This window comes from Heloderma suspectum, chromosome 2, assembly GCF_057233095.1.
Source record: "Heloderma suspectum isolate Gila_16-S chromosome 2, 16-S_ref, whole genome shotgun sequence".
Classification (NCBI taxonomy): domain Eukaryota; kingdom Metazoa; phylum Chordata; class Lepidosauria; order Squamata; family Helodermatidae; genus Heloderma; species Heloderma suspectum.
Genome location: NC_139459.1, coordinates 257253620 through 257270237, shown reverse-complemented (window position 1 = coordinate 257270237; position 16618 = coordinate 257253620). Strand labels below are relative to the sequence as shown.

At 45.0% G+C, this 16618-nt stretch overlaps 1 protein-coding gene across 1 annotated transcript in view; it reads left to right on the top strand.

The window, feature by feature from the left end:
* FSTL4 (follistatin like 4) overlaps positions 1-16618 on the top strand; it is a 662050-nt gene that overhangs the window by 566231 nt on the left and 79201 nt on the right. Inside the window, exon 6 of the mRNA XM_084838897.1 lies at positions 12946-13112. Coding sequence (XP_084695023.1) covers positions 12946-13112 — 167 coding nt within the window. The remainder of the gene's footprint in view (positions 1-12945; positions 13113-16618) is intronic.

The following is a 16618-nucleotide window of genomic DNA, read 5'->3' as shown; positions in this document are numbered from 1 at the left end:
TAGTTAAACAAAAAGAGAGATCCCCAAATTAGAGGCCTTTAAAAAAAAAAAAAAGATGTTAAAAGTGCAATAGCATTATCTATGGCTATTTTAGAATGGGCTACACTGTTTCCTTCCTAACCCAAAGAAATACATTGACTTTATTTTTGAGACAAAATATTCTGATTTCTTCATAGAATCATAGGGTTGGAAGGGTCCTACAAGACTATCAAGTCCAATCCCCTACCCAATGCAGGAAGCCTGATTCCCAGACGGTCTCCCCTCCAAGTACTAACCAAGGCTGACCCTGCTTAGCTTCCAAGATCAGACAAGATGCCCTTCTTAAAGAACTAATTCTCCCATCACTAACTACAGACAGTGTTTTCAGCTTCTGACAATAATCTTAGTAAATAAAAGAGACAGAATAATCTTTATCCTTTAAGTAAAATTCATGCCTGATACCCTAAAGGAACTATTACAAGCACTGAAATATATCTGTGAGCAAATGTAAGACGAATTAAAAAGTAACAAAACACTGCAAAACGATATGCCTAGAGTTTAAACTGAAAAGATCTAATTAAAGATACAAAAAGCATTTTCAAAATGAAAATGGAGTTCTCTGCATACTCCTATAGAAAAAGAAAAGTAGAGTCTATGACCAACATTTGCTATGTAAATTATCTCTAAGCCATGCTAAATCAATGGGTTTTGTTCTGTAGATGCTCATTCCAGGTTGCTCCCGTTAATGACCTCAATTATACATGTCTTCATTGTGAAATTATGATTGCTGTTGGTGGGCTGCAGATGACAGCAGAGGAAAGATTTCCATGATAAAATAGCACAAGTAGTAATACCTGACTAAATTAGCAAGCAGGGCTCGCTGTTGAAGTCAGTGCAGTTCCTGTTAAAGATCCTCTGAGTTAAAAATAAAAAAATAAAAAAAGGTGGGGGAAGGGAAATATGCATGGGTTTTTAGACTGTAATATAAACTGAAAACTTAACAAGGCTGCATATGAAGGTGGAGGCAAGAACGTACAGGATAATTATGTGTTTCAAAGGCTACTAGATTTCTCAGAATGATTCTTTAGAACCTTCTGTAAATAAGTTTGGATATACTGGTCCAGTTCGTATGACATGACAGCCCACTGAGGGTTGATTTATGCTGGAGCAGTTGTGGCACAGGCTGGCTGCCATTCTGAATATGCAACCCCCAGTTCCCCAACAGATTGTGGACTATGTGATGATTGTTTAACCCTCAACCAGTGGGGCTTATTTGAGGGTTAAACAACCCTTGCATAATCCACAATCTGTTGTTTCAATAAGGCTGGACAGCCATCTGTCAGGGACGCTCTGACTTGGATTCCTGCACTGAGCAGGGGGTTGGACTCGATGGTCTTGTAGGCCCCTTCCAACCCTACTATTCTGTGATTCTATGATTCTGTGAAATAACCCCCACTGGCCAGATTTGCTTAACACAACAGTCAGGGGTTGCACGTCCATAACGGCAGCCGGCATGCGCTGTAGCTCTTCAAGGGTGAATTAGCCCTCGATGGGCTGTCATGTTGTGTGAAGCAGGTCATTCTCTTCTTAATTGGCAACAGACTTGAAACCCGTGGCTGCATTTTCTGGACTGAGACCTTGTGGTTCCAGTTTACAGTCAGGGTTACCTTGAATGTGTGGTCATTTTAAAACCTACAAAATTAGTTCTATTTGTGTGCAGATTGGGCTTGTTGATTAAAAGAGAGAGAGGAGATTAGGTAGGTATGTTATAGGACACTCTTCCCCAAGCTGGTGCCTCCCAGATGTGTTGGACTACATCTCCCTGTGTTGACTGGGGTGGGAATTGTAGTCCAACACATCTGGAGGGCACCAGCTCAGGGACAGTGTGTTAGGAAGAAGAGGAACAGGCTAGTCACTACAGTTGGTCTGTCCTGTCTTGAGAATGTAAGGTTATATCACATTTTCTAAATGTTAATTGATCTAACTCCATGAGTTTAAGTTCGCACAGAGAAAAGACAGTACCTTATTGGAACAGTAAAACTACTGCAGCTGAGAAATAAGTGTATGCCTGGGCATGTTTTTCTGTAATATGTGAGCAGGCTTACAGAAGTAAAATAACTATAGGAATTAATTCTGGTGTCTGGTCTAAAGATCAGCTTTGTGCCAGTTAGGGTTGCTACTTTTTGCCCTGGCAAACTATGAATACTTCAGCTATTTGGTCCATTAGTGGGACCAAATCAATGGGATTGTTGCTACTATAATAAAATCATAATATCAAGTCATATAATTAAATAAAAAGTTTGAAAGGACACTACTGATAACTAGTAGGCACTATATCCCCCTATTTTCTTAGGTTGCAGTTTCCATTTTCAGAGCAAGATGACAAGCAAAACAACAGCATGATTTATATTACTACAGAATAACTTGCCCTTTATTTTTCTTCTTGCAGTTGTTTTTGGCCACCTCCAGGGCTGCTTTTATTCCCTGACTGTATACTTTTGGAGGCAAAAGCAGCAATGATTAAAATTTCTACACAATTCTTCTTTCACAAACTCCATCCATTATCAGTTTTATTCTTAGCCAGGGAGCTCCAGAAATATGAATAATCCATTAACATTATTTAGGCATTACAAGCTTGGTGTCATTCAAAAAACTGCCCATTGCCCCAAGGTGGCCTACAAAGTTATTCCATGTATTATACTAGCCAAGGCTAATGATGTCTACAAATCAATGCACAGCTGTTGCTGTGACAAAGTAATTAGTTTACAGTACTTACAAAACTTAGTACTATCTCACCGTCACTTCAACATATGGTTCTTACAACAGCTTATAAGATACAATAAAGTACAACTTCCGACAAAGTGCCCCATGATATCCTGATTAGCAAACTAGCTCAAAGTGGGCGCGATGAAACAACGATCCGGTGGATCCACAGTTGGCTACAGGATCAGACTCAAGAGTGCTGATCAGTGGGACCTTCTCAAACTGGAGAGAGGTAATGAGCAGGGTACCGCAGGGCTCAGTCCTGGGCCCAGTGCTCTTCAACATTTTTATTAATGACTTGGATGAGGAGGTGCAGGGAATGCTTATCACATTTACAGATGACACAAAATTGGGCAGGATAGCTAATACCCTGGAAGACAGAAACAAAATTCAAAGTGATCTTGATAGGCTGGAGCGCTGGGCAGAAAATAAGAGAATGAAATTTAATAGGGATAAATGCCAAGTTCTGCACCTAGGAAAAAGAAACCAAATGCACAGTTACAAGATGGGGAATACTTGGCTCAACAAGACTACAAGTGAGAAGGATCTTGGAATTGTTGTCGATCACAAGCTGAATATGAGCCAACCATGTGATGTGGCTGCAAAAAAGGCTAATGCTATTTTGGGCTGCATTAATAGAAGCATAGCTTCCAAAATCAAGTGAAGTACTAGTTCCCCTCTGCTCAGCACTGGTTAGGCTTCATCTGGAGTACTGTGTCTAGTTCTGGGCACCACACTTGAAGAAAGATGCAGAATAACTGGAGAGGGTTCAGAGGAGGGCAATGAAGATGATCAGGGGACTGGAAACAAAGCCCTATGAAGAGAGACTGAAAGAACTAGGCATGTTTAGCCTTGAGAAGACTAGGGATGTACGAAACACTTACCTGGTTTCGTCCAGGGACATCCACGGTGGGGGGGAGGCGCTCCGTCCCTCCCCCCGAAATCCTCGACAGGGAGGAGGCGATCCGTTCCTCCCCCCCGGAATCCTGTCCAGCTGGCTCCGCTCCGCGGCCAGGCCGTGGAGCCGCCTGCCCGGCCAACCCGCAGCGGGGCCTCCAGCCACTGCTGGGCTGGTGCGGACGCAAATGGCGTCCTGAGTAGGGGACGCCATTTGTGTCCCTATGGTAGCCCGTGATAGGCTACGTAAATATTTACGTAGCCTATGACAGCTAAAACGGGAACTCAAATGGCGTCCCCTACGGCAGGGGATGCAAATGGCGTCCCCAAAAGGCAGCCACGCAAATGGCGGCCGCAACAACAGCTGCCATTTGCAGCCGCAGCAGCCTGGCACTGGCCAGAAGACAAGCCGGATCCACTGCCACCGCATTCGCCGACGCATCTGCCGCCGCCACCGCATCTGCCGCCAGGTAGGTCCATCCTGGGGGGGATTTCGGGGGGTGACAGGGGGGAGGCCGTTCCACCACGGACTCCGGGGGGCTGGATTCCAAAGAATCCGGCCTCACTGGAGTCCTTGGCGGATTTCTCCGACAACCCTAGTCGTAGCGGCCGCCATTTGCATCCTTTCATTAAGCCGTGATAGGCTACATAAATATGTACGTAGCCTATTACGGCAAAGAGCAGGGGTGCAAATGGCGTAGCGGCTGCCATTTGCACCCCTGCTGTTTGCTGTGATAGGCTATGTATGTATTTACATAGCCTATCATGGCCTAATGCAGGCACGTAAATGGCGGCTGCTATGACGGACACCATTTACGGCCACAGCAGCCTGGCAGTAGCCGGAAGACGAACTGCCACCGCATCCACTGCCGCATCCACCGCCAGGTAGGTCCATTCTGGGGGAAGGGGATTGCAGGGGGTGGCGGGGGGAAGGCTGTTCCGCCACGGACTCCGAGACTCCGCAGACTTCTTTAGAATCCAGCCTCACTGAATTCCGTGGCAGAATTCTCCAACATCCCTAAGTTACAGGAAGCCAGATTCCAGCTAAACATCAGGAAAAACTTCCTGACTGTCAGAGCAATACGACAATGGAACCAATGACCTAGGGAGGCAGTGGGCTCTCCCACACTGGAGGCATTCAAGATGAGGCTGGACAGCCCTCTGTCAGGGATGCTCTGACTTGGATTCCTGCATTGAGCAGGGGGTTGGACTCGATGGCCTTATAGGCCCCTTCCAGCCCTACTATTCTATGATTCTACAACCATTTAATTTAAATCAATTGTAGAAACAATTGTTTTCTGTATGCATTATCCTCTTGTTTGATTTTTTTTGCTTGTCTTCAATAAAATGTAAACTGTGCACAGACTGTATATCTTTGATAATGTTATCTTTTGTTGATTTAATTTAAATTGTAATAGTCCAGGTGGCATCAATAAAAATGATCACATTCACTTTTATCATAAGAATACACTCTCTCTCACACACACACACACGCCCCCAAATCATGGATCAATCAACCAGCAGTTAATATGAAGTTAAATCAAATGGATGATAATCTGCGTCCCTTTAGTGATGCCCCAAATCTTCTGTCAGCAATGGCTGCGTCAATCCCAGTCATCGTAGGCCCCTAGGATGGCTCTGTGTGCTCTTTTCTCCAGGAGCAGTCCTCTGTTTGGAGGGCTGCTGGATGACTGTTGGCTATTTTGAATGTGTCCGCTATCTGAAGGGCTGTCCAGTCCAAGTCCAGTTTAAAGAGAAAGACCTGTCAGTATGGATGAGAGAATCAGTTGGGCTGGGATTTGTTGAGATTCTCTGAGTTCCACCTCAAAGCTCAGTCCGTCTCTTTCCCATTTCCAAATGCAAGCTTTTGTTGATGATACTCAAACAGGGAAAGGGTGCATTTGGGTATGCATTTTTTAAACACGCTTTCCAATGCATACTTTTCCCTTATTGACTAAAGCATGAAAATTTGTATTTTTTTAAAAAAATGTGCATTTTTTAGTGAACTTAGTTTTTGAATGCACTTGCAAGCTCAGAAATATGTGAGCTTTGCCCCCCAAATGCACTCCTGTTTGGAGGTGTGTACGGGGCAAGTTCTGGTCAAAAAGGAACCAAAACAAGATCCTCACCAGTGGAAGCGAGTGCTGGGCCTTGAAGTGGCCCATCAGCAGCACCTGGACAGCAGACTGAGTAAAGCTTGCAGGTCAGTCTTCCACGCTGTGGTTAGATGTGCTGTATTTCCATTTAAATTACAGCGATTTCTAAACTTGCAGCTATGCGTATACATTAGCATATGGAAATATTGCTCAGGCAGTTCAGGTCATAAGGGGAATGCTGGCACATGCAAATCTGTGTCTTCTTGTGCCCTTTTTTGGTGATGCATTTCCTCCTTTTTGGTGATTCATAACTGAACACCCTATTTTATTTATTTATTTTTAGCATTTATATCCTGCCTTTTTTCCTCTTGCAAGGAACCCAAGGCAAGGAACCCATAAGCCTCATCCTCTTCTCCATTTTATCCTCACAACAGCAGCCCTGTGAGGTGGGTTGGGCTGAGGGTCTGTGACTGGCCCAAAGTCACCCAATGAGCTTCCATGGACGAGCGGGGACTAGAACCTGGATCTCCCAGCTCCCAGTCCAACACTCTCACCACTACACCAACAGTCCAAAGCTGTTGTACCTCAGAAGGGAGATTATTCCTCCACAGGGTGGGCAGCACTGCAGAGAAGGCCCGTCTCCATGTTGCTGCCAAATGGAAATCTGTAGGTCACAGAATGGACAACAGGGCCTCCCCTGAAGGTCAGAGTGGCCTGGGAGGTTGGTAGTGGAGGAGATGTTCCTTGAGCTAACCTGGTCCTTCACTGTATAGGACTTGTATAGTAACACCAATACCTTAAATCTAGCTTGGTAGCAGACTTACAGCCAGGGTAGATCCTTTAGTGGAGGCCTACTGTGTGTGTGTGGTGAGGCACCCCAGTCAGTAACCCTGCCATGGCATTCTGCACTAGCTGCAGCTTCTGAACAAGCCTTAAGGGGTAGCCACACATAGAGCAGATTACAGTAATCCAGTCCCAAGGTTACCAGTGCATGGATCACAGCTGTCAGGCTATCCTTGCCAGAAATGGGTGCAGTTGGCATACCGGCCTAAGCTTGTGGTAGGCACTCCTGGCCACGAACGTCACTTCATCTTCCAATGACAACCCTGGATCCAGGAGCACCCTCAAACTGTGAACCTGTTCCTTCACAAGGAGTACAACCCCATCCAGAGCCGGCAATTCCCTGGCTTGGGAACTACTCACCCATCCAGCTTATTATTGGGACCATAGTAGGGAGAGAAATAATTAAACTTCCCCTCCTGACTTCCCATGGTCCTGAGGCTGCTCAGACTGCCTTGTGGCTGCCATTTATATAACAACAGCAAAGAAGTGCACATGTGTTAATTGCACTCACACAATTAACAACATGTCTAGTGTAGACCTCAGCATACAGAGCCACGAGGAGATCTTGTTTGGCAAGATCATAATAGCAATTCTTGATCTTCTCGCTCAACTTTATTGTCTGTGGTTTCTCAGATAGCACCATTTTAAATCCAAAGTGAGTAGTTGTTTTGTTAGTCCCTAAACTGATCACCACTGTTAGACTACTATAACTCTCAAAATATTGCTATTGTTTTACCAGGGACTGGGAACGATAATATTTTATCCTTTTCCTGAGAATTCTTGCATTCTGTCATTATTAGAAACCAAACAATGTTTGGCTTAATATAAAAAAGATATTTCACTACAACAGACCACTCAAAAGTATGTGCATGAAGAGCCCTGCTGATAGATTTTAGGGGTGTTTCATAGAATCCAAACCAGTGTAAGCAACAGGATTAAGGAAACATCATTGAAAGACATAAAGTACAGTGAGTGTGCACTTACTTCTGAAGAGATATAAAGAAAGCAATCCTCATTACAGCCACTAAACGTTATGTGTTTCGCTAATTACTTGTTCTTTATTCTATCAAATACATTCCAAATACAGTACTGTTTTCATTAAAATGGAAACTGTACTTTGGCGACAAATATCTACTATTGTGGCGTATATAACCAGTGTTCCAAACGGCAGCATAAAGTGTAGAAACGATCAAAACTGAGTATTATAAGCTGTGACTATTCAGCCCCCAAACAGTTGCAAAGATGTGTGAGTAAAGACAGGAGAAGCAAGGAAACAATTTGGCCAGCTATCCAGATTATAGGGAATTTATCTCAATTTGCAGCAGTAACATCAGCTTCCAGGGCAACATTTTGCAGAGTCCTATGCTTGACTCAGTCAGAGTGCTTTGTAGCTGGCTGTCAGCCCAGCTCTATGAATTTCTGCTCTCTTGAACTCACTATGACAAATCTGCCTTCAACACTGCATCATATAATCTGCACTTTACAGCCCATAAAGAAAGGGGCATGGTTTCAGTAGATTTCTCCTTGCTTCTGGATAGCTTGCTGCAATGGCATAGCCATTTCTAGTTTGACTCTGTGTACAATGTCTGCAGAAAACAGAACAAATAGATTGGCAATGACCTCTTCACAAAGTGTGAGCTCAGAGCTCCACAGCTGAACTGTGTACTGAGTGTATGCTATAAGACCCACATACGGCTGGCTTCCTGACTTCCCCAGCATGCCTCTGGGCCCATGTGGGGCCACCTGGAAGCTCTCTGAAGATGCCAGGCACAACTGCAGCTTCTTCTGTGGCATGCCTGATGAAAGGAAGGGGGAGAGAGCAAGTACAAAGTGAGGAGAGAAAGGGAAGAGGGGGTGCAAATGCAAGTATCAATGGTGGGGGTGTCCTTGCCTGAAAGGCTTTTTAAAGGTGTGAAAGTATGTGTGCTGACTGCATTTAGGGCTCTTCCAGGCTGCAGGGCCCCAGACTTATTCCCTGTGGTCTGACCCTGATGGCACCCCTGCACCTTTTATGTACCCATCTTCATACTATTTCAGCTTGGCTAAATCTGATATTATCATTTTACTGGAATGTGTGTTTCAGTGTGCTCAGTTAAGCATATGCAGCCTGTGAACCCTAAGCAACAAGCAGCCCTTTCCTGCTTGAAGTGAAAAAAAGTGGATACCATCCACTGAGAGGCTAGCAACATGCCACTGCTGTTTGCGAGAGAGACGGTCAATAATTTGGCCTATCTTTTCTGCAACTGATGCATTGATAAAAAGTACTTTGCCCCTAAAGCAGGTCTAGGCTATGTCAGATTCACTGATCGGTGTTTCAGTGTGGATACTTAATTTCTCTGGACATAAATAAAGGGAAAGAATTGTGAGGCAGCAAAGGGTATGCGATCAGATTATCCAGTGATTCAGTTCCTAATCAAAGTTTCTCTTAAAGGCTAATCAGCCTTGACACTTATAAAGAGGAACTAGCTATTCTCTCTATTCTCTTCCCTACAAATCTAAGGTTATTTGAACCTCAGGGTTGTGTATTGAAAAGTATGTGTATGTGTTTAATGTTTTTTCAGCCCACTGCCTACTTAAAGGCCTGTGTTGCTTGTTTGGTTCTTCCACTTTAACAGTTTTTCTTACTGCATGATTACTGTTGTCAAAATGAACAAAAGTATTGAATCTTTCAACGTGGCAAAAATATTGCCTCTGGAAAAATGTCAGCTTTGAAGGGAAACTGCTCGATCCCAGCCCTGATTACTCTTGTTACTTAATCGTGATAAGGCTCCTGCAAATTCCTACCAAGCTTTTGTTTCAGTTATGTCAAGGTTTATTATTTGTCTTTTTCTCTTTTAACATGGCAGTCACTTTTCAGTGAGCAATATCTATCCAGCAGTTAGCAAACAGAAATTTGCAGGCACAAAGTGTACATGACTTCCAGAGATGTCATGTCTCCGGGAATCTCTTGTTTGTTTGGCAGCCACAGATTGGATCAACATCATCCCAAAGAAGGGACTGAACTACCCCCTCCCTTTAAAAAAATCATCTTAATGGGCTATTAACTTGAAAGCTCAATTTGGAGCATTTAAATGAAACATAGTTCTAAGGTCTTCATTTTTTGCCAAAGCCTCAATTGCTCAGCCAAGAAGTAGCACCCAGGGAATGATAAAACTAAATGTTGTGGTTTTGACAATGCATCCAGATTGCTCTACCACTCCTTGGTGTCTCTAGTTGAAATGCTAAATAACAACTCTCTGCCAACAGTAATTTCACCATCAAGTTCCTTACCTGTCAGTATAGCCAGGCACACAAAACTAAGTGGTTGTTGTCATCTTTTGTAATAGTTGGCTATGCAAATAATAATTCTGCTATAGTCATTTTTGAAGGGGTAAAACATACAAATGTCTGGATCCTAAGAAATGTTATAATTATCCCTGTGCAAAATGTAATATTAAGGGGGAAAGGAAAACTAGTTTCTTGATGGCTAATCAGCAGTTACACAGGTAGTTAGAATGGTTATCAGCCAAGCAAAAGATCCACAAAATCATTTCCCAATGGAAGAAGAAATTTGGAGGGCTGCTTACTTAGTCTGCACCCTGCTGTGCATCCCACTCAGAGTTACCATCTTTTTCTGGTAGATCTCCTGTGCCTCTAAAAGCTCAATGGCAGGTAGAATTTCAACAGGGGCAACATTTCCTATTGTTACATCTGCAGGCTGGGGGGGGGGGGGGAAGCACCAGTTCTGACTTTCTGCATGCTAAAGGTATTAGGAACCTTTCCACTAAAATATGGGCAACCTTAGTCTCACTGTATTGTATCAAAAGCTGGACAAGGGAATATTACAGAATGTGAACTTCATTGGTCATTTCCATGATGAAAACATTCAAGGCATCCTCAAACGTTTCTTCAATTCTTTGAACTAGTTTGAATGTTTTGAAAGCAAAGGTGAGGCAACCAGCAGAGGAAGGGAGCCTGGGCCTCATGCCTGCTACTCCCTTCCTCAAGGATAACAAAAATTATTCAGCTTGGTGAAGAGGGGAAGGTAGCAGGCAGAAGAGGACTTCCTGAGGCCTGGAAACAGCTGGGAAGCCACCAGCGGGTAACAAATTACTTGAAGAGTGTCTTTTTCCTGCTGGGAAGTTATGGGCAGCTTCATTCTCCCCCAGCACCACTAAACCCAGCTCTGAGCTACACCTGATGACTTGCAATCATTCTCTGTGTGGAGAAAGGCACGCATGAAGTAAGTTTCCCACATGAGCCACCTGAAATTCTGCTGGTTGTCCTATGTCTTGACTACCCTAGGCAGCAGTCCCACTCTTGAGCCACTCCAGACCTGTGAGTATCATGTCACCCACCATCTCAGCTGACTTGGATCTCCTGACATCTTCCCCTTCGTGCCATATAGGTTGCATTTTCCACATCCCCCGTTGGTGCTTCTGCCAAAAGAGAAGGAAGGAATTAGTAAAAGCCCAAGCTCAAGAGAAGACACATCTCTGTGAAGGCAGCAAAAAATATACCAGCCCAGCAGCCAGAGAGCTTAGTATAAAACAAATCCTTCACAGCTGCCAAGAGTGACCAGTCAAAGCCCAGTTTGCACCTCTGTTCAAATGTCTGGCTGGGGGCACCAGCCTTGGCCTGCCTTGACCAATCCTTAGAATGGGCCTTTTATAGGTTCCATTTCCTCATCTTGTCCCAAGTCTCATGATACAAAATGCCAGGTTTTGCAAGGTGTCAGGCCATTCCAGCCCAAAGTCCTGATGTTGCAAGAAAGGAGGAGGGATGGATGGATCTGTCAAGTTTGATCGCACTCAGTTTCCTTATATTAAGTTCATTCTGTCCCATTCCTGCATCAGTTTGCAAATTTGTTGTGTGTTTTTTTAAGTCTGTGCAAGAATTCATATGTATTTCCATATGCAGGTATCTTGTTTTCCCAGTGACTGGTAATCAGAGGCATGCCCCCTCTGATCCTGGAGGCAGTATATACAGTAACCATCATGATTTGTAGCCATTAATAGCTGTATCCTCCATGAATTAAGGAGCCTGAAGAGCTCTTGACAGAGGTCAACTTTGTTTTGGCAGGATGAGTGTTCTGGTTTCCTGAAATAAATGGGCAGGAAGCAAATTGCTTCCCCTGGTCTGGGCAGTGGCTCCCAAATGCTTTTTGCAACAGCGACTCTGCATATATTTTTTCCACTCCATCACTGCAGAGATCCCCTTCTCCTTGGCCCCACCCTCCTTGAACAGCTGCAAGCACCATCTCTACCACAACACACACAGTGTTGAGCTTGACTTTCTTCCAGCCAGGCTCAATAGAAAACCTTTTCCCTGGCCTCAGAAGAGGGCTGTCTTACACCTGCAGCCTGTTTGCTGTGCTACACAGAACGAGGAGCAGCTGCATGAGGCCTGTGATGCTGGAGATGCCCCCTTCACAGTCATCCTTCTCCCCACACCCGTGGCCACTGTTACTCTGGCTGCTGACTGCTGAGGGGGAACTTTGCTCCACCTCTTCCCACTTCCCCCCATTTCCAACTGCCTGGCAATTGCTGAGACAAGCCTCTCCTGAGGGAACGGCCAAGTGGGGGAAAGCAGCACACTCTTGGCGGCAGCAGGGGGACACTTTCAGGCAAAAAGGCTCTTGGAAATGTAGTGGGCCAAGGACTCACAGCTGGGTAAGGTGGGTGGGACCAAGGAGGAGCTGGTGGGGATGAGTAGGAGAGGACATTGACAGGGCAGGAAAGTGCTATGGTCTAGAACCGGCCTAGGGAAGAACAGTTCCCTGCTCCTGACATACATCATTTATGTGGTCTTTGTAAATTATGATTACATTGCCTCAATAAATCCTGATCAGCCCCTCTGTGCTTACTGTATATATGTATGTATGTATGTATGTATAAATCAGATGTGTGATACAGTTCAGGTGAGTCAAATCACTTGTTCATTATGCATACCTCTTGACAGAAAAATTAGTAGCACAGACATTCTCAAAGTGGTTTAGATGTGCATATTGGAGACTGTGAATTATTTTTATTCCTGCCTGCTAGTTTGAGGCAGGGGGGGGTGTAAACCTTATTATAGTTAGTTTGTTCTACAGTCTCTTTAATATGAAATCGATTTCTGCAGGATACAAATGAGAATGGATGATATTACTGTCTTTTTCTAAATACCCCAAAGATTGTCTGACAACCAAGGAGAATGAAATAGAAGATTATGTTATAATATAGGTTTGTTGAGGTATATCCCATTCACGTTATTGTTCTAAAATTGACCTTTTTTGCAGTTCGTACCTTAGCTATTGCTGAAACTTCACCAATCAATCAGTGAAAAGGCCAGATTCCTATTGGTAGATTATAGGAGCATTAATTACTTTTTGTTATTACTTTCACAGAGGTGGTCCAACTTGCACTTTCCGAAGAGCAGAAGGTCAGCATTACCACCGTAACCGTTGGGCTGAGCACTGTATTGACTTGTGCTATCCACGGACCTCTGAGGCCTCCAGTCATCTGGAAACGCAATGGAGTTATGTTGAACTTTTTAGATTTGGAAGATATCAATGTAAGTCTTCAGCCTTAGTTAGAAGATTGTTTTTAGGGATCCTAAAAATCCCACACAGACATGATGAAAGAGTAAACCAAATTAGTTCAAGGAAATTATCTCTAGAAAAGTTGGTCTTAAAATCTCCCAGGATTCCCAACATATACATTCTTCCTGAGGGGACATGCATTCTCAATGGAATGCTAGGACTCACAGAGGCGCAGCACTAGGGGTGTATGAAATCCACTTACCGTTCCAGTCTGGGGCATCCATGGGGGGGGGAGGTGATCCATTCCTCCCCCCCCGGAATCCTCCTCGGCCGACTCCACTCTGCGGTGAGTCCGCGGAGCCACCGGCCGGGCCCGTCTGCAGCTGGACTTCCGTCTGCTGCCGGTCTGCGGCCGCAAATGGCGTCCGATGTAGTGGACGCCATTTGCATCCCTGCTCTTTGCCATGATAGGCTATGTAAAGATTTACGTAGCCTATCACGGCTAAAGCAGGGACGCAAATGGCGTCCGCTACACCGGACGCCATTTGTGGCCGCAAACCAGCAGCAGATGGACCGGACTGGCTGACGGCAGGTAGGGTCCATCCGGGGAGAATTTTGCAGGGTGGCGGAGGGGAGTGCTCCGTTCTGCCATGGACTCCAGGGGGCTGGATTCTAAAGAATCCAGCCTCATTGGAGTCCGTGGTGGAATTCTCCACCATTCCTACTCAGCACCGGCATTTGTTAGCAGTAGGGATGTTGACACTATCTGCCACCCCCCTCAGAATTCCCCATTCCCTCTGAGCTTAGCAGCAATCCTCAAAGTAGCCAGGTGGGTGGAATGATTTTTCCCAGCAACAATATATTGTTCCTTCTGATGTAAAGTATTTTGGGGTGTCTTGGGCCCAATCTGCACTCACGGTTTGGCATACTTCTGAAGAGTTTCCACCCCTCTCAGTGCACATGATGTTCATGCTGTATTGTTTCTGAGCTGCAAATTTTCTTTGACCTGTTACCATATTCATTTCCCTGAAATAACGTAATATACTATTAGATTTCCATTCATGTGGTTCAATGTTTCGCTTCAGGTACCATATATAGGCATGGTGTGCTCCTAAACCTGTCCTTTTACATTTGATCTCGTATTTCCCTACTGGCCAATCACAGCTCTCAACCCCTCCATCTGCTCTTCAGGCAGCTTCTAGCATTGGTAGCTCACTTCCCGGTGTGTTCACCCATAGTTGTCTTTCCTCTCCGAGCTAATTTTTTTTATATATAGTACTTTATTCTCTTCGGATCTTCAAAGAATCAGAGAGTGTCTAGGGACAATCTAACTTCATTCCAGGCAGGCAGCACCGGTCCCACTTGCACAGACACACACACACACACACACACAGAAACAAACACACACAGGAAAAAGGGAAGACGACAGCTTAAAATTTAGCCATGTACAGATTCTGATCTTCATATCATTCAAAACATACAACACATGGAAGGAGCAGTCTCTCCAGTAGGGATGTTAGAGAATTCCGCCACGGATCCCAGGGGGGCTGAATTCCAGTGAATTCGGCCCCCTGGAATCTGTGGCGGAACAGAGCCCCCCGCCCCTCCACCCCATGAAAGCCCCGCGAAACGGAGCCTACCTGGCTGCGGCTCCGGCGGCAGCTCCGGCGGTGGCTCCGGCTGCCACCGGGCTGCTGCGGACACAAATGGCGTCCTGAGTAGGGGACGCCATTTGCGTCCCTGCGGAGGCCGTGATAGGCTACGTAAGTATTTACGTGATAGGCTACGTAAGTATTTACGTAGCCTATCACGGCAGGGGGAAAAAACCCAGGGTACACAAATGGTGGCGGCTACCGCCATTTGCGTACGCTGGGTTTTTTCCCCCTGCCGTGATAGGCTACGTAAGTATTTACGTAGCCTATCACGGCTAAATACAGGGACGCAAATGGCAGCTACGACAGCTGCCATTTGCGTCCCTGCAGGGCTGCCCAGCAGCCGGATGTCTGGCTGCGGGCGGCCAGAGCCGGCCGGCGGCTCTGCAGCTTGGCCGCGGAGCGGAGCCAGCTGGGCAGGATTCCGGGGGGGAGGACCGGATCGCCTCCCCCCACCATCGAGGATTCCGGCGGGAGGGACGGAGCGCCTCCTCCCCTCAGCAGAAACAGAACAGAACGGAAGGTAAGTGTTCCGTCCATTCCTAGTATTGAGGGAGTGGAGATGAAAGAACTATGCTTCTTAATGTACTTGAAGGCAGTTAATTAAATTACTTCATTCCCCACCCTTTGAGCATGCCTCAAGCAACAACTCAATTGCATTTTTACTTTTCACAATAAGGTTAGCAATTTAGTTAATTGGAAGTGCAACGAGAGATTAATTGTACCTTTTAACTTCAAGGAAACCCTCCCTGCTTCTGGCACAGTTAAAACCACATACAAGCTTAGAAAATGTTCAGGCATTGTAAAAAAAAAAGTTAAGAATTAAAAATCCACATATCCTATTTCAGTTGAGCTATTGCTCTTCTAAAAGCTAACAGTGATCCAGAACATGATATCAAAATAAGAACCAGCTTGTAGCAGGAAATCTGATATTGTATGGACACAAGGAGGCCCCACTCCTGTTAGTGGAGGAAGGCAGGCAGGTGATCTCAGTCAAAGTAGAAATTGATAATGATGGCCAACAAAAGACTAGCCAGTCATCAATGTGCATAGAAATTAAAACCAGGAGACTAAAACTCCTTTGTTTTTATATGCCCTTTCCCCCTTTTGTGTAATGCTTTGATTGGCAACTAAAATTAATTATTTTTTCTTGCTCATTTAATGAGAAACTTTTATAGGCAACCCAGTAATTTCTCTTATCTCCTAAGAACTTAACAGTTTCATCACAGAGTTCTTACAAAACACAGCCTCCAAATGGCATGTGTAATTAAATCTATTTTTTCCTGTCCCAAACATTCAAGGCTGCCTGATATTTAATAGAAATGAACTATGCTGCACCAAGGGGCACATGTAAAAACAAAGAAGCCAGTTTAATTTACTCACAAAAGTTAGGATTTTAAAATGCAAGAACAATGGTTGCTAATTGTAATTCATTCTTGTATTGATAAGAGCACACATGAGGCAGAAAAAGAAGACGACGTGCTTTGTATTGCATTCAGCGGTCCACAGACTGGTAGTGCCATGCCTTGCAGGGATGACAACTGGCATGCAGTTCCCTACTTCCCTAACTATATAGCCTTTTAACTGAAGATATTGATAACAATTAGGTGCATAACTGCCTAATTTATAACTCATCTCTGCTCAAACATCCCTGCCAAAGGAGGTGAGAGCAAACTCACCCCAAGCTCTACAAACAGGCAGGAGAATACCAATATGGTGGAAACGTAGGGCCAGCATCACATCCGAGCAGGGCCCACTCATGAGAGCCCCTTGGAGTTGCTCCTCCTCTTCATCATGGCAACCTGCTTGTCCACCTGCCTCTCACTCTGGCCCAGACAATGGAGGGGGTGAGAAGGAGGAGCAGGAGATGCCACTGCCTACTGGCT